General features: G+C 52.6%; 1 protein-coding gene across 1 annotated transcript in view; it reads left to right on the top strand.

The window, feature by feature from the left end:
- The window catches only part of cadm4 (cell adhesion molecule 4), a 108,207-nt gene that overhangs the window by 59,263 nt on the left and 24,749 nt on the right, over positions 1-24,195 (top strand). Inside the window, exon 5 of the mRNA XM_078533533.1 lies at positions 8,988-9,078. Within this exon, the coding sequence (XP_078389659.1) occupies positions 8,988-9,078 (91 nt within the window). The remainder of the gene's footprint in view (positions 1-8,987; positions 9,079-24,195) is intronic.

Consider the following 24,195-nt stretch of genomic DNA (forward strand, 5'->3'; position numbering starts at 1 on the left):
GACTGGAGGAGGTTACAGAGATAGGGAGGGTTGTAGGGGCTGGAGGAGGTTACAGGGATAGGGAGGGTCATAGGGGCTGGAGGAGGCTATAGAGAAAGGGATGGAGGATGATGAGGGATTTGGAAACCAGGATTGAAACTTGAAAATGGAGGTGTTGCTGGACCGGGAGCCAGTGTAGGTCAGCGAGCGACAATGGGGCTATGGGTAACCGAGACTGGGATCATGGGCGACCGGGACCTGTTTTTAGTCAGGACGCAGAGAGTTTGGAATGAGCTGGAGTTTATGGGGGTTGGATGATAAGAAATGTTTCTGAAGGACTTTGACAGACTGGGGAATTTCCACTGTGCAAACGCCGCCAATCACAAGACAATGTGATTTCTGTATCTAAAGTGCAGTCCTCAGTTCGTTGATGCTCTCAGCCTCTTCAAACCTGATTGATCTCAATGATACATGTCAGCCTGATGAGGAGTGTAAATGGCCATTTATCTGGCCAAGCAGCTTCACATGCCAGTCTCTCACTCAAAATTATTTACACTCCTTTCCTGGCCTGGTGAAATTCTGATTGCTTTTAAAGTTGAGAGTAGATTTGTCCGCGTGATAAATCTCCTGTTAGGTGATTTGAGCTGATTCAGAGAAAACCTCAGGCTAACTATCTCCCTGTGGAGGTAATAGTTCTGGTGAACTGCACTCAACTTGACTTCTCTCTGGCTAACGTTCCAGCATTAAAGAACTTGGGGACAGAGAAACCCCAATTTATAAAATAACATCTCTCTCTCTCTCCCTCCATCTCCCATCGCTCACTGTGTCTCTCTCTCTCTCCCTCCATCTCCCATTGCTCACTGTGTGTGTCTCTCTCTCCCTCTCCCTCCCTCTCCCTTCCTCCACCTCCCATCGCTCACTGTGTCTCCCTCTCTCTCCCTCCATCTCCCATCGCTCACTGTGTGTGTCTCTCTCTCTCTCCCTCCATCTCCCATCTCTCTCTGTCTCTCTCTCTCTCTCTCCATCTCCCTCCCTCTCCCTCCCTCCACCTCCCATTGCTCACTGTGTCTCCCTCTCTCTCCCTCCATCTCCCATCGCTCACTGTGTGTCTCTCTCTCTCTCTCCATCTCCCATCGCTCACTGTGTGTGTGTCTCTCCCCCACTCTCCCTCCATCTCCCAACCCTCACACTGTGTCTCTCTCTCTCTCCCTCCACCTCCCATCGCTCATTGTGTGTGTCTCTCCCTCCCTCTCTCCCTCCATCTCCCATCACTCACTGTGTGTCTCCCTCTCCCTCCATCTCCCATTGCTCACTGTGTGTGTGTCTCTCTCTCTCTCCCTCCATCTCCCATCTCTCTCTGTCTCTCTCTCCCTCCCTCCACTCCCATCGCTCACTGTGTCTCCCTCTCTCTCCCTCCATCACCCATCGCTCACTGTGTATCTCTCTCTCTCTCTCCCTCCATCTCCCTTGTGTGTCTCTCTCTCCCTCCATCTCCCATCATTCACTGTGTGTGTCTCTCTCTCCCTCCATCTCTCATCGCTCAAAGTGTGTCTCTCTCCCTCCACCTCCCATCGCTCACTGTGTCTCTCTCTCACTCCACCTCCCATCGCTCACTGTGTCTCTTTCTTTCTCTCTCCACCATCACTCCCTGTGTGTGCCTCTCTTTACCTCCATCTCCTATCTCGCACTGTGTGTCTCTCTCTCTCATCGCTCCCTGTGTGTCTCTCTCTCCCTCCATCTCCCATCACGCACTGTGTCTCGCTCACTCTTCCTCCATCACCCATCACTTAGTGTCTCTCTCTCTCTCCACCCTCCATCCCTCTGTCTCGCTCTCTCTCTCTCCCTCCATCACCAATCCTGTCTCTTTTTCCCTCCATCTCCAATCCTTCTGTGTATCCAATCGCTCCATCTTCTATCCCTCACTCACTCTTCATCCCATCCCCAATCCTTCACTGTCACTTCCTCCATCTCCAATCCCTCCCTGTCACTCTCTCTCCATCTCCAATCCCTCACTCTTTCCCTCTATCTCTAGTCCCTCCCTGTCTCTCTCCCTCCATCTCTAATCCCTTACTCTCTCCCCCTCCAATTCCAGCCCCTCCCCCTCCCTCCCTCTATCTCAACTCCTTCACTCTCCCTCCATCTCCAATCCCTCACTCTCTCTCTCTCCCCCCTCCCTCCATCCCTCCACCTCCAATCCCTCACTTTCTCTCCCTCCATCTCCAACCACTTGGTACCCATAAACCTCTCACTCTCAGCCTTGAATAGACTCAACCTCAGAGCACCCACAGCTCACTCGGGGCGGGGGGGGGGGCGGGTGGAGAGAGAATTCCAAAGACTCGAAGTGAAGAAATTCCCCCTCATCTCAGTCCAAAATGGACGACCCCTTATCCCGGGACTATGACCCCCAAGTTCTAGACTCTACAGCTGGGGGTGGGGGGAGGGAGGGGAGGGAAACAGCCTCTCAGCATCGACCCTGTCAAACCTTCTCAAGCATTTTATTTGTTTCATTGAGCTTTCTTGGGCGATTGACTCTTGATCATTGACTGGAATTCCCCAACTGAACACAAGTGCCTCCTACTTGCCAACTGATACTTGGGATCAACAGCCCGCTGAAATATAATGGAGCAGTCTTCCATCCCAGCCCCGATACAATCATTATTCCCATACTCCCAACCATGGGGATTCACCTTTGGAAAAATGCAACAAGAAGGAACATTCTTCAAGTGAATTAATGGCTCGGGAATGATGTTCAGACACAAATGGTGCTTTTTTTCCCCCCCCCAACAGACTACGCATTCTGTTGCAGCTTTTTAAACCTTTCTCCGCTTCAAGCCTGGCGGGAGTCAAAATTTATTTCTTTATTAGTCGTTCATGGGATGTGGGCGTCACCGGCTAAGTCAGCGTATATTGCACATCCCTAATTGCCCTTGTTCAGAGGGGCATTTAAGAGCCAACCACATTGCTGTGGGTCTGGAGTCACTTGTAGGTAGATTTCCTTCCCTGACCATCATCAAACTTGAACTCAATAAAAGAAAATCTGGAATTAAAAATTTCACTATCTGCCGTGGTGGGATTCGAACCCAGATCCCAAGTGAAATTACCCTGGGTCCCTGGAATACTAGTCCAGCAAGAATACCACGACGCCACCGCCTCCCCTGTCTAACCATTGGCGAGTTTGTGCAGTGCTGTGGGTGGTACAGCGACTGGGGCAGGGTGGGTTGCAGCTGAAGATAATGTTTGCGGATAAGTTTCATGTCTGGTTTGCGTCGCAAAATCAGCCCCACCCCCCTCCCCCACTGCCCACCCCCACCCCATCATGGTTCCACTCAGGAGAACTTAAATGAAAGTTTCCCTGATCCTTCTTCTCATTCTCTCTATGCAAGATTTTAAATCGCTTGTTCCCCAGCCTGATGAAATTAGTCTTCCTTCACCTCACTATATTCTTATAATTTAGGAATAAATTTCATTGAACCCTCTCAGCCTGTTCCGCAATAGTCCCACTTCCTCGAGTCTCTTCTCAAGAATGTCTTTGCCCTTCACTGGCAGATCAGTGTTTCCAACTCCCATCGGGGTGGTGGGGGGGTGGCAGCGGAGTGGGATTCAGGGTAGAGGTTGGAGGACGGGGTGACTGACATTGGAGGGTAGGGGTGAGTGAGCCTGAAGTGTAGGGATAACAGAGATTATCTCTTGGGTGGTAATGATGGGGCTGAGGCATTGTTGCGATCTGATAATTCACTCCTGTGTTTTCTGATTTTCTGAGCCATGCTTAGTTTTGTTACCGGCACTTTGATAGCAAAACAAATGATAAAGAACCCATTGGAAGTATCTTCAGGGCCACTCGCTCTGCAAACCACTCACAGTTACCGGCGGAAAAGCGTTCAGCAAAGGTTAGGGAGTCAAACCTCGCTCTGAAGAGGCCCCAGGAACGTTCCCAGCTTCAGACGTGGGAGCGACCCACCAGGTGTGTGTTGTGCTCTTTGCTTTATGTTTTAACTCTCCGGGCTCAGCCTCGTTGTGACGCAGCTCACCATGAGCGCGTTGGAAGGAGAGCAGTGCCAGGATTTCTCTTCCAGTGATACTGCTGACTCAAAAAGGGGCTGGAGAGAGCAGCAAAAGCAAACAGAGAGAATTAACGCTCCCAGTTTCTTGCTCCCACGCTAAGTAGCACTCACTAGCACTGATAAACCAATGGATTGCAAACGGGGAGGGAAAAGAAGAAAGATGGACCTGCATTTGCATAGCGCCTTTTGTCAGTATCTTATCAATTACAGTGTTACGGTTTGTTAATGTCAATTGCATAGTTAAAGTTTGCTAATGTCAATTACATTGTTACAGTTAAGAGAATCAGGTGATGGGTATTAATTGTCTTTGAGCATGTATAAATAGGGGATAGTTGGGACACTGGGTTGAGTGGGAGGAGAGCTGTGAGACTGAACAAGTCAATATACTCCCTCAGTAAAGAAAAGCTCTGTGTCTTGGTTTGGGCTTCATCTACTGGCTTGGATCCTGTTAACACCTCTCAGCAGCTCAGGATGCCCCAAAGTACTGCACAGCCAATGGCATGCTTTTGGAGCGTGGTCACTGTCACAATGTAGGAAACACAGCAGCCAATTTGCGCACAGTAAGATCCCGCAAAACTGCAATGTGAAAATGGCCCAGGTAATCTGATTTTAGTGATGTTGGTTGAGGGATAAATATTGGCCACAGGACACCGGGGAGAACCCCACCCCCAGCCCCCACCCTCCCGCCAACCCTGCCCCTACCCCATCCCTCTCCCCTAACCCCACACACACCATGCTCTTCTTCCAAATTGCGGGTGTGGAATCTTTTACATCCACCTTAGAGGGCATGAGACAGAATGGACATTTGCAGACATGATTTGGAGAAATGGGCGGACTTGACTGAACATGGACCGCGCGTTCGTATGAATTGATCATCCCAGCGCGCTGCCCCATGCTGAAGTGTTAAGCCCGAATTCGCCTCTCCCATGTCCACTGCCTCTCCACATTCCCCACTAACCCAATGCCGTCTCCATGATCTGAATAGAGGCCTTTCACAATTGCAAAGGCTGCTGGGATAGCTCAGGCTCCATTGCACCCACATGGGGCTAACCGCCGGAGGAAGACGTTCCTAAGCCGATGCCAGGCAGGCTGCGCGGACAAAATAAAACTCAGAGATGCTTAGCGAGGTGTGGACTCTCCGAGGACTGACTCCGGGTTAGTGGGTTAATCCCACAGCTCAATTGACCTGTTTTATTCCAGCAGAGAGAGATTAAATGTCTTTATACTGCCAGATCTATTGTTATAGTTACAGGTTAATTACAGATTATGGGCCCTGACAATATTCCAGCAATAGTACTGATGACTTGTGCTCCAGAACTTGCCGCGCCCCTAGCCAGGCTGTTCCAGTACAGTACACTGGCATCCACCCAGCTATGTGGAAAATTGCCCAGGTATGTCCTGTACACAAAAGCAGGACAAATCCAACCCGGCCAATTACCGCCCCATCAGTCTACTCTCCATCATCAGTAAAGTGATGTTAGGGGTCATCAACGGTGCTACCAAGTGGCACTTGCTTAGCAATAACCTGCTCACTGATGCCCAGTTTGGGTTCCGCCAGGGCCACTCAGCTCCTGACCTCATTACAGCCTTGGTTCAAACATGGACAGAAGAGCTGAACTCCTGAGGTGAGGTGAGAGTGACTGCCCTTGACATCAAGGCAGCATCTGACCAAATGTGGCATCAAGGAGCCCGAGCAAAACTGGAGTCCATGGGAATCAGGGGAAAACTCTCCACTGGTTGCAGTCATACCGAGCACAAAGGAAGATGGTTGTGATGGTCTCAGTTCCAGGACATCACTGCAGGAGTTCCTCAGGGGAGTGTCCTCGGCCCAACCATCTTCAGCTGCTTCATCAATGACCTTCTTTCCATCATAAGGTCAGAAGTGGGAATGTTTGCTGATGATTGCACAATGTTCAGCACCATTCGCGACTCCTCAGATACTGAAGCAGCCCATGTCTAAATGCAGCAAGATCTGGACAAAATCTAGCCTTGGGCTGACAAGTAGCAAATAACTTTCGTGCCACACAAGTGTCAGGCAATGACCATCTCCAATAAGAGAGAACCCAACCATTGCCCTTTGACATTCAATAGCATTACCATCACTGAATCCCCCAGTATCAACAGCCTGGGGGTTACCATTGACTAGAAACTGAACTGGACTAGCCATATAAATACTGTGGCTACAAGAGCAGGTCAAAGGCTAGGAATCCTGCAATGAATAACTCACTTTTTGACTCCCAGTTGTCTACTTGCCTGGATGAGTGTAGCTCCCACAACACTCAAGAAGCTCGGCACCATCCAGGACAAAGCAGCCCCGCTTGATCGGCACCCCATCCGCAAACATTCACTCCCTCCACCACCGACACACAGTAGCAGCAGTGTGTGTACCATGTACAGGATGCACTGCAGCAACTCACCAAGGCTCCATCGACAGCACCTTCCAAACCCACGACCACTACCATCTAGAAGGACAAGGGCAGCAGACACATGGGAACACCACCACCTGCAAGTTCCCCTCCAAGCCACTCACCATCCTGACTTGGAAATATATCGGCCGTTCCTTCACCGTCACTGGGTCAAAGTCCTGAAGCTCCCTCCCTAACAGCACTGTGGGTGTACTTACACCACACGGACTGCAGTGATTCAAGAAGGCAGCTCACCACCACCTTCTCAAGGGGCAATTAGGGATGGGCAATAAATGCCGGCCCAGCCAGCGACGCCCACATCCCGTGAATGAATAAAAATAAATAGATTCCGCATTTCTATGTTCCTATAACTCAATGTTGGTAATACTTTTTAATCTATGCTTATTTAATACCTGTCAGTTTTCTAATTTTTGAGTTAAAACTTCTTTGCAGATGAATAGTCCAATTAAACACTTCATGCTATGAAATATCCAGAAAAGCCTCTTATCTGTCAAGAATTTTGCAGAATTGTTCTACAGCCCAACAATTTCACCATAAAAAGCCATCCTTGCAAACTGTAAATTCACGAGATGAAGTAAAAGGATAAGGCTCCCTCTACACCGTCCCCATCAAACACTCCCAGGACAGGTACAGCACGGGGTTAGATACAGAGTAAAGCTCCCTCTACACCGTCCCCATCAAACACTCCCAGGACAGGTACAGCACGGGGTTAGATATAGAGTAAAGCTCCCTCTACACCGTCCCCATCAAACACTCCCAGGACAGGTACAGCACGGGGTTAGATACAGAGTAAAGCTCCCTCTACACCGTCCCCATCAAACACTCCCAGGACAGGTACAGCACGGGGTTAGATACAGAGTAAAGCTCCCTCTACACTGTCCCCATCAAACACTCCCAGGACAGGTACAGCACGGGGTTAGATACAGAGTAAAGCTCCCTCTACACTGTCCCCATCAAACACTCCCAGGACAGGTACAGCACGGGGTTAGATACAGAGTAAAGCTCCCTCTACACCGTCCCCATCAAACACTCCCAGGACAGGTACAGCACGGGGTTAGATACAGAGTAAAGCTCCTTCTACACCGTCCCCATCAAACACTCCCAGGACAGGTACAGCACGGGGTTAGATACAGAGTAAAGCTCCCTCTACACTGTCCCCATCAAACACTCCCAGGACAGGTACAGCACGGGGTTAGATACAGAGTAAAGCTCCCTCTACACTGCCCCCATCAAACACTCCCAGGACAGGTACAGCACGGGGTTAGATACAGAGTAAAGCTCCCTCTACACTGCCCCCATCAAACACTCCCAGGACAGGTACAGTATAGGGTTAGATACAGAGTAAAGCTCCCTCTACACTGTCCCCATCAAACACTCCCAGCACAGGTACAGCACGGGGTTAGATACAGAGTAAAGCTCCCTCTACACTGTGCCCATCACACACTCCCAGGACAGGTACAGCACGGGGTTAGATACAGAGTAAAGCTCCCTCTACACTGTCCCCATCAAACACTCCCAGCACAGGTACAGCACGGGGTTAGATACAGAGTAAAGCTCCCTCTACACTGTCCCCATCACACACTCCCAGGACAGGTACAGCACGGGGTTAGATACAGAGTAAAGCTCCCTCTACACTGCCCCCATCAAACACTCCCAGGACAGGTACAGCACGGGGTTAGATACAGAGTAAAGCTCCCTCTACACTGTCCCCATCAAACAGTCCCAGGACAGGTACAGCACGGGGTTAGATACAGAGTAAAGCTCCCTCTACACTGTCCCCATCAAACACTCCCAGGACAGGTACAGCACGGGGTTAGATACAGAGTAAAGCTCCCTCTGCACTGTCCCCATCAAACACTCCCAGGACAGGTACAGCACGGGGTTAGATACAGAGTAAAGCTCCCTCTACACCGTCCCCATCAAACACTCCCAGGACAGGTACAGCACAGGGTTAGATACAGAGTAAAGCTCCCTCTATACTGTCCCCATCAAACACTCCCAGGACAGGTACAGTATAGGGTTAGATACAGAGTAAAGCTCCCTCTACACTGTCCCCATCAAACACTCCCAGGACAGGTACAGCATGGGGTTAGATACAGAGTAAAGCTCCCTCTACACTGTCTCCATCAAACACTCCCAGGACAGGTAGAGCATGGGGTTAGATACAGAGTAAAGCTCCCTCTGCACGGTCCCCATCAAACACTCCCAGGACAGGTACAGCACGGGGTTAGATACAGAGTAAAGCTCCCTCTACACTGTCCCCATCAAACACTCCCAGGACAGGTACAGCACGGGGTTAGACACAGAGTGAAGGGCCTTCTACAACCGATGGTGAAAGGGCGGGGGAATGGGACTAGCTGTATTGCTCTTGCACAAAGCCGGCACAGACTGGAGGGGCTGAATGGCCTCCTGTGCTCGAAAGATTCTATGATTCAATGATCCTGACAATGATTCAGCCCCATTTGCACCTGAGGAGGTCCGGGGCACAGTGAGGCTGACTGACGGCTCTTCTCTCTTACAGTTCCCCCAACGGTCAAGGTCCAGCCTCCATCAGTCCTCTTGAGGGAAGGAGATGACCTCACATTAACCTGCTCGGTCACAGGAAATCCACAGTAAGTAACCCCTCACTGTCACACGGATCTCACTTAACTGGAGACAGTCCCGCTTAAATGAGCTCTTCTCCGCTGAGCAGATTTGATAGGCTGCGACTGTCATTTGCTCTGTATCTTCCAGGAGTTGAATTGATAGACGTGTCACTCTCCCTGTCTGAATGTCTTGCATCGGTACTGAATAAAGAAATTTGAAGGAAGAAATTCAGTTGCTTGGAATAGGCAGAGTACAGACTCTACTCAACCAGTCCATGCTTGCAAAACCCACATAAAATTCTACTGTTAGATGAGATCCCGTGATTGGACAGCACTTGCAGAACAATCCTGATTGCGCTAATAGCTACACTAACAACCAGTTTAAGATAATCAGTCGAGCTCATAACATGGCTCATGTATACTTGCTAGAAGTGACTTATATTCATACGCGGGGACCTGTTCTCTGCAAACAAAAAGAATATGCTCAAGCCCTGTGCCTTTTATTGAATTATCTGGGAGCTTGGGGAACCGCGAGTTGCTTTCTCCAACGCAACGCCTGGACCAATCAAAGTTCACTTTGCAACCAATCAGCACCCTTTTCTCCTGCAGTGTAAATTGTTGCGATTGTTTGAAATTTGGTATTCTTGTGTTTGTCCTGATGAGTGCGAGATGAAAAATTCAGCAACGGGTCCCTCTTTTCAGCAAGATTAAACTTAAGAAATGATTGTTATTGTACCAATTGTGACTGCCCCCAGCCACTGTGTGTTAAGCGTGACTGAGAATTTACAGCACAGGAACAGGCCATTCGGCCCATCTGGTCTTCTTTTCCTTCTTAGACAGTCCCTCGGGACCGAGGATGACTTGCTTCCAGTATGGTTCGATGGGTTCTAAGATGGCTGATAAGACCAGTCACTACCGCATGTGGGGCAGCTGGTGCTTGGGTGGGTGGGGAGGGGGTTGCGGGGGAGTTGGGTAGATGGGCTGTTTGAAGGTTCACACACTCTTTCTGATGCCTCGCCTTCACCTCTGATCGTCCGGTCCCACTGAAAGTCAATGGGCGGCCGAATCTCCCACGACGGGGGTCACCCCAACACACAAGGCTGGAAAATCTCGGCCATAGTCTCTCACTGCGTTCGGAGCCTACCCAAGTGAACCTTCTCTGTTTTGGTCGGTCCCAAGCCATTCTTCCCCTGTGCTCCGTGCCAACGTTTCTGCTCCACACGAGCCTCCTCCCACCCGCCTCTTCATCTCCCCCCCCCGCCACATCACCCTATCCTTCTCTTCCTCTCTCCCTCATGTGTTTATCCAGCTTCCCCCTTAAACACATCGATACTATTCACCTCCACCACTCCCTGTGGGAGCGAGTCCCACATTCTCCCCACTCTCTGGGTAAAGAAATTTCTCCTGAATTCCCGACTGGATTTCTTGGTGATACTTTTTGCCCCCCCCCCTTCCCCCCACCCCACCCACCCCACAGTTTTATTTGCCCCATTTTCTCCGCATTGAGCCCATCAAACCCAATCAAACAATCTACATCGATGGCTTGGAAGAGGGGCCCAAGTGTGTTGCATCCAAGTTTGCTGACAATACCAAGCCAGGCGGGACAGAAAGCTGTGAGGAGGACACAAAGCGGCTGTGGAAGGATTTGGACAAAGTACGCGTTGGGCTAGAATGTGGCAGGTGGAGCAAAAATAGAATGAAAACAGAAATGTTTTTTTTAACAGGAACAAGAGGAAAGCGGGATATTTTTTAAATAGTGGAAGACTGGGACAGACTGGGATTCAGAGGGACCTGGGTATCCTTGTACACGGATCGCAGAATGTTAGCGTGAAGTTTTAGCAAGCAATTAGGAAGGCAAAGGGCTTTTATTGCAAGGGGATTGGAGTGTCGGAGTGTGCAATTATGTCGGGCTTTGCTCAGCTTGCATCTGGAGTACTGTCTTCAGTTGGGTGTCCTTATCTAAGGGAGGATATACTTGCCATCGAGGGAGCGCAATGGAGGTTCACTAGAACGATTCCTGGAATGAAAGGGTTGTCCAAGGCGGTGGGATTGAGTAGACTGGACTTATATTCTCTGGAGTTTAGAGGAATAGGATTTGACCTCATTGAAATGGATAACTTTCTGACAGGGTTTGGCAGCGTCAGTGTTGAGAGGTTGTGGTCTCCCCTGGCTGGGGAGTCTAGAACGAGAGAGGCCAGGGGGGGTCGGAGGTCACTGTCTCAGGATAAGGGGTCGGCCATTTTGAGATGAGGAGAAATGTCTTCACTCAGAGGGTTGTGAATCTTTGGAATTCTCTACCCCAGACTTTGAGTCTATTCAAGACTGAGATCGATAGATGTTTTGGGCACTAAAGGATAGGGTGGGAAAGTGTGGTTGAGGTAGAAGATCAGCCACAATCTTATTGAAAAGGGGAGTAGGCTCGAAGGGCCAGATGACCCTCTCCTGCTCCTATTTCTGACGTTGTTATGTACCCCTTTTAATTTTAAAGACCTCTATCAGGTCACCCCCTCTTTCATCACTTTTCTAGAGAAAAGAGCCCCAGCCTGTTCAGTCTTTTCTCCTAGTGACAACCCCTCAGTTCTGGCACCATCTTTGTAAGTCATTTTTGTACCTTCTGCAGTGCCTCTACATCCTTTTGTTGTAGTATGGAGACCAGAACTGTGCACAGTGCTCCAAGTGTGGTCTAACCTAGGGATATGGAGACCAGAACTGTGCACAGTGCTCCAAGTGTGGTCTGACCAAGGGACATGGAGACCAGAACTATGCACAGTGCTCCAAGTGTGGTCTAACCGAGGAAGCGCTGCACTTTCGGAGTGACAATACTGAGGGAGTGCTGCACTGTCGGAGGCTCAGTACTGAGGGAGTGCTGCACTGTCGGAGGGTCAGTACTGAGGGAGCGCTGCACTGTCGGAGGGTCAGTACTGAGGGAGTGCTGTACTGTCGGAGGGTCAGTACTGAGGGAGCGCTGCACTGTCGGAGGATCAGTACTGAGGGAGTGCTGCACTGTCGGAGGGTCAGTACTGAGGGAGCGCTGCACTGTCGGAGGGTCAGTACTGAGGGAGCGCTGCACTGTCGGAGGGTCAGTACTGAGGGAGCGCTGCACTGTCGGAGGGTCAGTACTGAGGGAGTGCTGCACTGTCGGAGGATCAGTACTGGGGGAGTGCTGCACTGTCAGAGGATCAGTACTGAGGGAGTGCTGCACTGTCAGAGGGTCAGTACTGAGGGAGCGCTGTACTGTCGGAGGGTCAGTACCGAGGGAGTGCTGCACTGTCGGAGGATCAGTACTGAGGGAGCGCTGCACTGTCGGAGGGTCAGTACTGAGGGAGTGCTGCACTGTCGGAGGGTCAGTACTGAGGGAGTGCTGCACTGTCGGAGGGTCAGTACTGAGGGCGCACTGCACTGTCGGAGGGTCAGTACTGAGGAAGTGCTGCACTGTCGGAGGTGATGTTAAACAGAAGCCTGTAGCTGGCCCTCCAGGCGGATGTGAAAGTTCCCATGGGATTTATCTGAAGTAAATCCGGTGGGTGCTCCTCCCCGGTGCCCTGGATGTTGGAGTTGTCCCTCAGCCGATGATCTGGTTAATTGTCACGTGTCTGTGAGATCTTGCTGTGCCTCCATGTACTGTGAAGTGTCCTGAGTTGGGATGGGAAGGGCGATGCACAGATCCAGGACCCTCCCCCTGCTGGAGGCGACAGAAAGTGATGTGGGGTCCTAGACCCCCCCACCCAGCGCTGCAACTCGTTCCCCCCACCTTGGGTACAGTGTGCGCGAATTCACCCCAGCCGAAAATAGACACAGATGGAGAACACGGCAACGTGAAAGCTGCAGATGCCAACGGCTCAGGGGGTCATGGGAGTGTAAGCGGGAAGCCAATAAGACAGAAGTTAAAACCGAGAGTGTGCCAGGAATGAATGGGTATAACACGGTGCATGGCCCAACAGATGGTGCAGTCCATCTGCAAGAGGCGTGGGGCAGGAGCTGCCAACACTATCAGTGACATCTGTGTCTTGGCAATCACACCTAACCTGAACCCTGGACTGTTTGGGGAGCTGACTGCACTGACTAACCTCCAACTGGCTTTGACACACAGGCACTGTTTCCAACACCACCTTGTGTATAACTAATTGGGCTGGCAATTGACTTGTTATCTTCTTAATCAGATACTGTAATCTGACTGTGAGATACAGTAAACAGAGATACAAAGACAAGCTCCCTCTCCACTGTCCCCATCAAACACTCCCAGGACAGGTACAGCACGGGGTTAGATACAGAGTAAAGCTCCCTCTACACTGTCCCCATCAAACACTCCCAGGACAGGGACAGCACGGGGTTAGATACAGAGTAAAGCTCCCTCTACACTGTCCCCATCAAACACTCCCAGGACAGGTACAGCACGGGGTTAGATACAGAGTAAAGCTCCCTCTACACCGTCCCCATCAAACACTCCCAGGACAGGTACAGCACGGGGTTAGATACAGAGTAAAGCTCCCTCTACACTGTCCACATCAAACACTCCCAGGACAGGTACAGCACGGGGTTAGATACAGAGTAAAGCTCCCTCTACACCGTCCCCATCAAACACTCCCAGGGCAGGTACAGCACGGGGTTAGATACAGAGTAAAGCTCCCTCTACACTGTCCCCATCAAACACTCCCAGGGCAGGTACAGCACGGGGTTAGATACAGAGTAAAGCTCCCTCTACACTGTCCCCATCAAACACTCCCAGGACAGGGACAGCACGGGGTTAGATACAGAGTAAAGCTCCCTCTACACTGTCCCAAACAAACACTCCCAGGACAGGGACAGCACGGGGGTACATACAGAGTAAAGCTCCCTCTATACTGTCCCCATCAAACACTCCCAGGACAGGTACAGCATGGGGTTAGATACAGAGTAAAACTCCCTCTATACTGTCCCCCTCAAACATTCCCAGGCCAGGTTAGATACAGAGTTGTAGGAGCTGGAGGAAGCTACAGAGATAGAGAGGTTGTTAGGGCTGGAGGTGGTTACAGAGATAGGGAGGGTTGTGGAGCCTGGAGGAGTTTATAGATATAGGGAGGGTTGTAGAGGCTGGAGGGGGTTACAGAGATAGGGAGGGTTGTAGAGGCTGGAGGGGGTTACAGAGATAGGGAGGATTGTAGGGGCTGGAGGAGGTTACAGAGATAGGGAGGGTTGTAGAGGCTGGAGGGGGTTACAGAGATAGGGAGGGTTGTAGGGTCTGGAGGAGGTTACAGAGATAGGGAGGGTTACAGATATAGGGAGGGTTGTAGAGGCTGGAGGCGGTTACAGAGATAGGAAGGGTTGTATGGGCTGGAGGAGGTTACAGAGATAGGGAGGATTGTAGAGGCTGGAGGGGGTTACAGAGATAGGGAGGGTTGTAGGGGCTGGAGGAGGTTACAGAGATGGGGAGGGTTGTAGGGGCTGGAGGAGGTTACAGAGATAGGGAGGGTTGTAGAGGCTGGAGAGGGTTACAGAGATAGGGAGGTTTGTAGGGGCTGGAGGAGTTTACAGAGATAGGGAGGGTTGTAGGGTCTGGAATGGGTTACAGAGATAGGGAGGGTTGTAGGGGCTGGAGGAGGTTACAGAGATAGGGCGGGTTGTAGGGGCTGGAGGAGGTTACAGAGATAGGGAGGGTTGTAGGGGCTGGAGGAGGTTACAGAGATAGGGAGGGTTGTAGGGGCTGGATGGGGTTACAGAGATAGGGAGGGTTGTCAGGGCTGGAGGCGGTTACAGAGATAAGACCATAAGACGTAGGAGCAGAAGTAGGCCATTCAGTCCATGGAGTCTACTCCAGCATTCAATGAGATCATGGCTGATCTGATAGGGACAGAGAAGGCTATATGGGCTGGAGGATGTTACAGAGATAGGGAGGGTTCTAGGGGCTTGGGGAGGTTACAGAGATAGGGAGGGTTGTAGGGGCTGGAGGAGGTTACAGAGATAGGGAGGGTTGTAGGGGATGGAGGAGGATACAGAGATAGGGAGGGTTGTAGGGGCTGGAGGAGGTTCCAGAGATAGGGAAGTTTGTAGGGGCTGGAGGAGGTTACAAAGATAGGGAGGGTTGTAGGGGTTGGAGGAGGATACAGAGATAGGGAAGGTTGTAGGGGCTGGAGGAGGTTACAGAGATAGGGAGGGTTGTAGGGGCTGGAGGAGGTTACAGAGATAGGGAGGGTTGTAGGGGTTGGAGGAGGTTACAGAGATAGGGAGGGTTGTAGTGACTGGAGGAGGTTACAGAGATAGGGAGGGTTGTAGGGGCTGGTGGAAGTTACAGAGATAGGGAGGGTTATAGGGGCTGGAGGAGGTTACAGAGATAGGGAGGGTTGTAGGGGCTGGAGGAGGTTACAGAGATAGGGAGGGTTGAGGAGGCCATAGAGAAATTTGCAAAGGGAAATGAGAAGTTTAAAATGGAGGCGTTGCTGAGCTGGGAGTCAGTGCAGGTCACCGGGCGATGGGGCAAGTGTAATGTGTGAACAGGATTAAACTAAGGTTGGGTAGTGAAGGTTTTTTTTCCAATTGGGATTATCACTGAGGTTTAATGAGGTCGTGTGGCTCTCTCATTTATTACTATTGCATATGCAACTGACTGAGTTGTTCGAACAGTGATCTGATTTACAGAATGGAATCTGGAGCACAACAAGGTTACATTTCATGAATATTAAACCATTTCTCTCAATCGCCCGCATTTGCCAAAACACTTGATATGCCCACCAAGATGTACATGCAAATTAAGAGTGACTTTTTTTCAAATTTTCCTCAATTTATCAACATTTATTTTCCCTCCCACTCTGCAGTCCAATCCCCCAACATCACCAATTTGTATTTAGATAGCACCTTTAATGTAAGACAGAGATAGGGAGGGTTGGAGGAGGTTACAGAAATAGGGAGAGTTGTAGGGGCTGGAGGAGGCTACAGAGGTAGGGAGGGTTGTAGGGGCTGGAGGAGGTTACAGAGATAGGAAGGGTTGTAGGGTCTGGAGGAGGTTACAGAGGTAGGGAGGGTTGTAGGGGCTGGAGGACGTTACAGAGATAGGGAGGTTTTTGTAGGGGCTGGAGGAGGTTACAGAGATAGGGAGGGTTGTAGGGTCTGGAGGAGGTTACGGAGATAGGGAGCGTTGTAGGGTCTGGAGGAGGTTACAGAGATTGGGAGGGTTGTAGGGTCTGGAGGAGGTTACAGAGATTGGGAGGGTTGTAGGGTCTGGAGGAGGTTACAGAGATAGGGAGCGTTGTAGGGTCTGGAGGAGGTTACAGAGATAGGGAGGGTTGTAGGGTCTGGAGGAGGTTACAGAGATAGGGAGTGTTGTAGGGTCTGGAGGAGGGCACAGAGATAGGGAGGGTTGTAGGGTCTGGAGGAGGTTACAGAGATAGGGAGGGTTGTAGGTCTGGAGGAGGTTACAGAGATAGGGAGGGTTGTAGGGGCTGGAGGAGGTTACAGAGATAGGGAGGGTTGTAGGGGCTGGAGGAGGTTACAGAGATAGGGAGGGTTGTAGGGGCTGGAGGAGGTTACAGAGATAGGGAGGGTTGTAGGGGCTGGAGGAGGTTACAGAGATAGGGAGGGTTGTAGGGGCTGGAGGAGGTTACAGAGATAGGGAGGGTTGTAGGGTCTGGAGGAGGTTACAGAGATAGGGAGGGTTGTAGGGTCTGGAGGAGGGTATGGGGATAGGGAGCGTTGTAGGGTCTGGAGGAGGGTATGGGGATAGGGAGCGTTGTAGGGTCTGGAGGAGGGTATGGGGATAGGGAGCGTTGTAGGGTCTGGAGGAGGGTATGGGGATAGGGAGGGTTGTAGGGTCTGGAGGAGGGTACGGGGATAGGGAGGGTTGTAGGGTCTGGAGGAGGGTATGGGGATAGGGAGGGTTGTAGGGTCTGGAGGAGGGTATGGGGATAGGGAGGGTTGTAGGGTCTGGAGGAGGGTATGGGGATAGGGAGGGTTGTAGGGTCTGGAGGAGGGTATGGGGATAGGGAGGGTTGTAGGGTCTGGAGGAGGGTATGGGGATAGGGAGGGTTGTAGGGTCTGGAGGAGGGTACGGGGATAGGGAGGGTTGTAGGGTCTGGAGGAGGGTATGGGGATAGGATAAACACTTGAAGGGGTAACATTTGCGGGGTTACCGGGGAATGAGCAGGGGGGAGAGAGTGGGATTAATTGGATACATGTTTCTATGAGCTAGCACAGACGTGAGGGGCCGAATGACTTCATTCTGTGCTGTATCAGTCTCTGTCCTTCAGTCCTCTCATAATGAATCTGCAAGAATGGACTCACACTCCTGTGTGACTCGAGGGGATTTCACACAGCCCAGTTCTAGTTTCTGTAATTTCTGTCTCTGCATAGTTGGGTGGGCAAGTTGGGGATGGCCTCTGGTCTTCCATAACAAAGACACGCATTTATATAGCACCTCTCACAACCTCAGGATTTTCCAAAACACTTCACAGCCAGTCGGGGACTTCTTTTGAAGTGTCTCTGTGGAAATACAGGAAATGCAGGACTCCGTTTGTGGACACCAAGCTCTCTCTCGCAGCAGTGTGCTCATCACCCACTTCATCTGTCTTAGTGACGCTCGACATAGACACTGGGGAGAGGCCCCTGCTCTTCAGGCAAATAGTGGCTGTGGGATCTTTTGCGTGCATGTGAGAGGGCAGGTGGGAGCCTTGGTTCAATGTCTCACCCTTTAGACAGCACCACTGACAGTGCAGCACTCCCTCAGTACTGACCCCCCGACAGTGCAGCGCTCCCTCAGGACTGACCCTCCGACAGTGCAGCGCTCCCTCAGTACTGACCCTCTGACAGTGCAGCGCTCCCTCAGGACTGACCCTCTGACAGTGCAGCACTCCCTCAGTACTCACCCTCCGACAGTGCAGCACTCCCTCAGTACTGACCCTCCGACAGTGCAGCACTCCCTCAGTACTGACCCTCCGACAGTGCAGCACTCCCTCAGTACTGACCCTCTGACAGTGCAGCACTGCCTCAGCACTGACCCTCCGACAGTGCAGCACTCCCTCAGTACTGACCCTCCGACAGTGCAGCACTCCCTCAGTACTGACCCTCCGACAGTGCAGCACTCCCTCAGTGCTGACCCTCCGACAGTGCAGCGCTCCCTCAGTGCTGACCCTCCGACAGTGCAGCGCTCCCTCAGTACTGACCCTCCGACAGTGCAGCACTCCCTCAGTACTGACCCTCCGACAGTGCAGCGCTCCCTCAGTACTGACCCTCCGACAGTGCAGCGCTCCCTCAGTACTGACCCTCCGACAGTGCAGCGCTCCCTCAGTACTGACCCTCCGACAGTGCAGCGCTCCCTCAGTACTGACCCTCCGACAGTGCAGCACTCCCTCAGTACTGACCCTCCGACAGTGCCACGCTCCCTCAGTACTGACCCTCCGACAGTGCAGCGCTCCCTCAGTACTGACCCTCCGACAGTGCAGCGCTCCCTCAGTACTGACCCTCCGACAGTGCAGCGCTCCCTCAGTACTGACCCTGCGACAGTTCAGCGCTCCCTCAGTACTGACCCTCCGACAGTGCAGCGCTCCCTCAGTACTGACCCTCCGACAGTGCAGCGCTCCCTCAGTACTGACCCTCCGACAGTGCAGCACTCCCTCAGTACTGACCCTCCGACAGTGCAGCACTCCCTCAGTACTGACCCTCCGACAGTGCAGCACTCCCTCAGTACTGACCCTCCGACAGTGCAGCACTCCCTCAGTACTGACCCTCCGACAGTGCAGCACTCCCTCAGTACTGACCCCTCCGACAGTGCAGCACTCCCTCAGTACTGACCCTCCGACAGTGCAGCACTCCCTCAGTACTGACCCTCCGACAGTGCAGCACTCCCTCAGTACTGACCCTCCGACAGTGCAGCACTCCCTCAGTACTGACCCTCCGACAGTGCAGCACTCCCTCAGTACTGACCCCCCGACAGTGCAGCACTCCCTCAGTACTGACCCTCCGACAGTGCAGCACTCCTTCAACCCATCAAGCCTTGTGAATGAAATCGTGACTGTTTGGTGAGTACAAGCTAATCTATCACAGGAGGCTCGGTCTCTTGTAACAGTGAGAGAGCGCTGAATGGGCAAATGCTGTTCTGTTGATAATAAGGTGTGTTTCCAACATCGAGTCATTTATAAAACTCCTGTTGCGTACAAGCTAATCCTTTCCTGTAACGATCTGTTACTCACCATGTGTCATCAGGTCTGTGCTCTGAATATCAAACATCACTCTCTCCTCGAGTTCCAAAGACAAACCAATCCCCCATCAGCTTTCTGCGGGCCTCAGGAAAATGGCTCACATATGATTCTGACACCCAACCCTGAACGAGGCCGGTGTACAGGGCAATAACCCCATCCCTCAGCCCCTTCCCAGCCACTCTTCAACCGTCTTGTTCACAGCCTGACAATGTCTCCATTTTACAATTCCCACCCATGTTTTCAATCCCTCCTCTCCCACCATACACCCTCCCTCTCTCTGTAACCTCCTGCAGCCCCTACAACTCTCCCTATCTCTGTAACCTCCTCCAGCCCCTACAACCTTCCTTATCTCTGTAACCTCCTCCAGCCCCTACAACCCTCCCTATCTCTGTAACCTCCTCCAGCCCCTACAACCCTCCTTATCTCTGTAACCCCCTCCAGTCCCTACAACCCTCCTTATCTCTGTACCCTCCTTCAGCCCCTACAACCCTCCCTATCTCTGTAACCTCCTCCAGCCACTACAACCCTCCTTATCTCTGTAACCTCCTCCAGTCCCTACAACCCTCCTTATCTCTGTACCCTCCTTCAGCCCCTACTACCCTCCCTATCTCTGTAACTCCCTCCAGCCCCTACAACCCTCCCTATCTCTGTAACCTCCTCCAGCCCCCGCAACCCTCGCTTTTCCTGTAACCTCCTCCAGCTCCTACCACCCTCCCTGAGTCAAAACCTCATCCAGCCCCTACAACCCTCCGAGATCTCTGCGCTCCTCCAATCCCGGCCTCTTGAGCATCCCCCGATTTCATCGCTCCACCATTGGCGGCCGTGCCTTCAGCTGCCTGGGGCCCTGAGCTCTGGAATTTGCTCCTTAATCCTCTCCACCTCTCTCTCTCTCTCTCTCTCTCCCTCTTTCTCTCTTTCTCTCTCTCTCTCTCTTTCCTCCTGTAAGAAGCTCCTTAAAAACCGACCTCTTTGACCGAGCTTTTGGTCACCTGCCCCTAATATCTCCTTAAACAGCTCGGGATCGATTGCTGCCCTGTTAAGCCCCTTGGGTTTGTCTGACAGCCTTCACCACCCATGAATGCCCTGTCCTCAGCACTGCCTTTCAGCCTATGAGCTGGACCTATCTCGGCCGCGCACTCTCTCAAGCTGATGGGCGAGGCTTGTGCAAGAATTGCCAAAGCGAGTTTAGCCTTGGGCAGGCTTCGAACATCAGCCCAGGCCTGATGAGGGGGGTATGCCTGCCTACTAGACGGCAGTGCCCGCTTCTGCTGTACCCGCGCCAGTGTCAACGCGAGAGGCCCAGCCGTTTGCACTCGCTCTGCCCTCGGGAGCTCCTGAAGATCAGACGGGCAGGGCAAAGGAGTACCACCCACGGAGGGGGTTTGCCCCCCCCCCACCCCCCCGAGGAGCAGTTCGACCGGGACCGCTGCACCTTCGGGACCGGGTAACGGAACGGCGCAAGCGAGCTCGCGCGTCAGAGAGCGAAGGCGAGGGAGAGGCCGTGGCGAGGCCTGAACCCTCAATCCCCTGTCCCTGTCCCTGTCCGCAGCAGAGCCTTCTGGCCGCAGGTCACACCCACACGTGGCCCACGGCAGCCCTGCCAAACGCTCCCCCTCGCGCGCCAGACGGGAGGGAGGTCCAGGAGCAAAGTCAGGTGTTATAGTGAGCGTGTGGGGTGGGGCGCAGCGGGGAACAGGCAGGCAGGTGGAGCCAAGGCCTCTGTCAGGTCAGCCACGATCTCACCGTGCGGCAGGGCAGGGCTGGGGCCGAATAGCCTCCTCCTGCTTGGCCCGGGTTGGCTTGGCGGCGTTCGAACCGGTACCCGGGGCGAGATCCTGTGGCATTCCGGAATCGGGGAACCATCCGGCCGGGCCTGGGTAACCTCCTGCCCTGAAGCCAGGGACTGAGCCAGGCTGGCCGGAGTCACGCGGAGGGAATTTGTTGGGAATCGGTCAAAAAAGCTGAGTTTGTTCGCTGTCGCCGTGGATCCCTTGGTGGTGGTGAGCAGCAGCTGCTTATGAGAGTACCGGGGGGTGGAGTGGGGGCTGGGGGGGTGCAAGTCAGGCTGCAATGCGAGATGCAAAGGAAGGTCGTTTCAGAGAGAGGCGGCATGCACGGTGCTCGGGGGCTGGGAATTTCTCGCGTCCCTGAATTCAAGCTCGGCCAAGGTAGGGGTGACCTCGGGGCTGCCATTTAAAAAGGCAGCGTCTGATTGTCACGCGCCAGCAGCGTTCTCACGGCCTCCCCGTTTTACCAAAACCATTCACTCAGGCGGAGCCAAATGTTCTTCCAAGTAACACACCTGCGGGCATCGAAGCTGCTTCTCTGTCGCGTTCAACGTTGTTTAAGGAAACCACCTGCATTTCTCTAGCGCCGTTCGCCGCCTCGGGAGGCCCCAAAGCGCCTCACGGCCAACGAGGTGAGCCTTTTGAAGCGCGCTGGCTGCTGTGAAGCCGGAAGGCGCCATTTTGCGCACAGCAAGCTCCCACAAGCAGCGAGGCGCTCATCTGTTTTTGACATGTGGGTTGAGGGAGGAATGTTGGTCACAGGACAGAGGGGAGAAACCCCACCCATGCGCTTCTCCCAGTCGCGGCTGTGAGATCATTTTCTGACCTTCAGACAATGTAGCACTCCCTCAGTACTGACCCTCCGACAGTGCAGCACTCCCTCAGCACTGACCCTCCGACAGTGCAGCACTCCCTCAGCACTGACCCTCCGACAGTGCAGCACTCCCTCAGTATTGACCCTCTGACAGTGCAGCACTCCCTCAGTACTGACCCTCCGACAGTGCAGCACTCCCTCAGTACTGACCGTCCGACAGTGCAGCACTCCCTCAGTACTGACCCTCCGACAGTGCAGCGCTCCCTCAGTACTGACCCTCCGACAGTGCAGCACTCCCTCAGTACTGACCCTCTGACAGTGCAGCACTCCCTCAGCACTGACCCTCCGACAGTGCGGCACTCCCTCAGCACTGCACTTGGAGTATTGGCCTGGATGATGAGTTCAAGTGTGCAGACCGGGATTCGAACCCATGACCGTCTCCTTGGGAGGGAGGAGTGCTACCCGCCGAGCCCGATGTTCAATGTTCCTCGGAGAATGCTTCTCGTTCTGGGCTTGGGTCGGCTCTTGTTGTCGGAAGTGCCCTCTTTCTGTCAGGCGTTTTGAATTATTCCCTCCCTCCTCCCCCTGCTCACCTCTGTCCCCAAGAATCCCGGAGTTAAGTTGTGTGAGCAGAAACGGGGGGGAAATAGCTGCCACTCTGGGCATATTATCTGTCCCTCAGTGGGCTGGTCTCTCACCTCCTCTGCCTGATGGTTATGGGTTCGAGTCCCACTCTCAAACCCCGAGCTCAGCCTCAAGGCTGGCTATAAAGCCCTGAGGGAGTGCGACATTGCCAGATTTGAACAATACCACAGCCGCTGTGTGGAATAAGAACAGGGGGGGTGGGGGGAGGCGTTCTCCCCGGTGTCCCGGGTGTCAATATTTATCCCTCAACCAACATCACTAAAAAAAAAACCCGGATGATCTGGGCCATTATCACATTGCTGCTTGTGGGATCTTGCTGTGCGCCCGTTCACCACAGTGACCGCCCTTCAAAAGTCCTTCATTGGCTGCGAAGTGGCTTTGGGACGTCCTGGGGGGTGGGGAAAGGCGCTAGAGAAATGCACGTCCCCTTACAAATGTCTGAGAATGCGGAGCACAACTGCAAGTGGTTTTGATGCCAGCGGAGGGGGAGGTGGGGGAGGTCTGGTGGGTTATTGAATAATATCTGGCTGGTCATTTGCTGCTGAGTTAAGGAATATTGATGGGCATGTCATGGGTTCATCGTTGTATTACCAACAACCTGCATTTATATAGCGCCTCTAGCATCGTCAGACATCCCAAGGTGCTTCACAGGAACTCAAATTGGCCAGAAATTTGACCCGGAGCCACTCAAGGAGATATGAGGAAAAGGCGACCAAAAGCTCGGTCGAAGAGAAAGAGAAAGAGAGATGGAGAGAGAGGGAGGTGGAGAGGTGTAAGGAGGGAACCCAGAGCTCAGGGCCCCCAGGCAGCTGAAGGCACGGCCGCCAATGGTGGAGCGATGGGAATTGGGGGATGGTCAAGAGGGCAGAATTGGAGGAGCGCCAGAGATCTCGGAGGGTTGTAGGGGCCGGAGGAGGTTACAGAGATAGGGAGGGTTGTAGGGGCCGGAGGAGGTTACAGAGATAGGGAGGGTTGTAGGGGCCGGAGGAGGTTACAGAGATAGGGAGAGTTGTAGGGGTTGGAGGAGGTTACAGAGATAGGGAGGGGTGGGGTTGAGGAGGCCATAGAGGGATTTGAACACAAGGAGGAGAAAGATAATGAAATAAAAGCGTCATTGATCTCCCCGAACCCCCTCCTCATCATCCAAAATCTACTGCGTTATCACGCCCTGTCATCTATTAATCTTCATGCAGCTATTTCTAGCGGTATGGTACCATTCATGTTATCACCGCCGGTAATTCATCAACTGTGTAGAATCTTCGCTTAATCCATTATTCAAGAAAGTAATCCTGTTATCTATTATCTTCAATAGAATCATTGTTGTGTAACAGAGAAAGCTCCTTTAAGTAACACATAGACAAGAGAGTGAACAATACCTCAATTTCACAATCCATATTTACTCTTATCGCTCTGTCTCAGGTGCGTTAGTTGGAACTCTGTGTCCATTCCCTTTTCTACGCGGATGTCCCAATCGGAGCCCAATATTTGCTGATTAATGCCCTCGCTACATTCTCACATTGAAGCAGCAAGAGTTGGACAACGTTCCAGTTTGGGCTGATAAGCGGCGAGATACATTCGTGCGCCAGTGATTGACCGTCTCCGGTGAGAGAGAATCCAACCACCTCCCCTCGGCGTTCAACAGCAATCCCCTTGCCGAATCCCCCCACCCCCTCCCCTCCTCTCGGACCCCATGCCGGGGATTGCAGTGCCTCCCCTCTTGCCCCCTCGCTCCGGA

This window comes from Cetorhinus maximus, chromosome 33 (genome assembly GCF_964194155.1).
Source record: "Cetorhinus maximus chromosome 33, sCetMax3.hap1.1, whole genome shotgun sequence".
NCBI classification, from domain to species: Eukaryota; Metazoa; Chordata; class Chondrichthyes; order Lamniformes; family Cetorhinidae; genus Cetorhinus; species Cetorhinus maximus.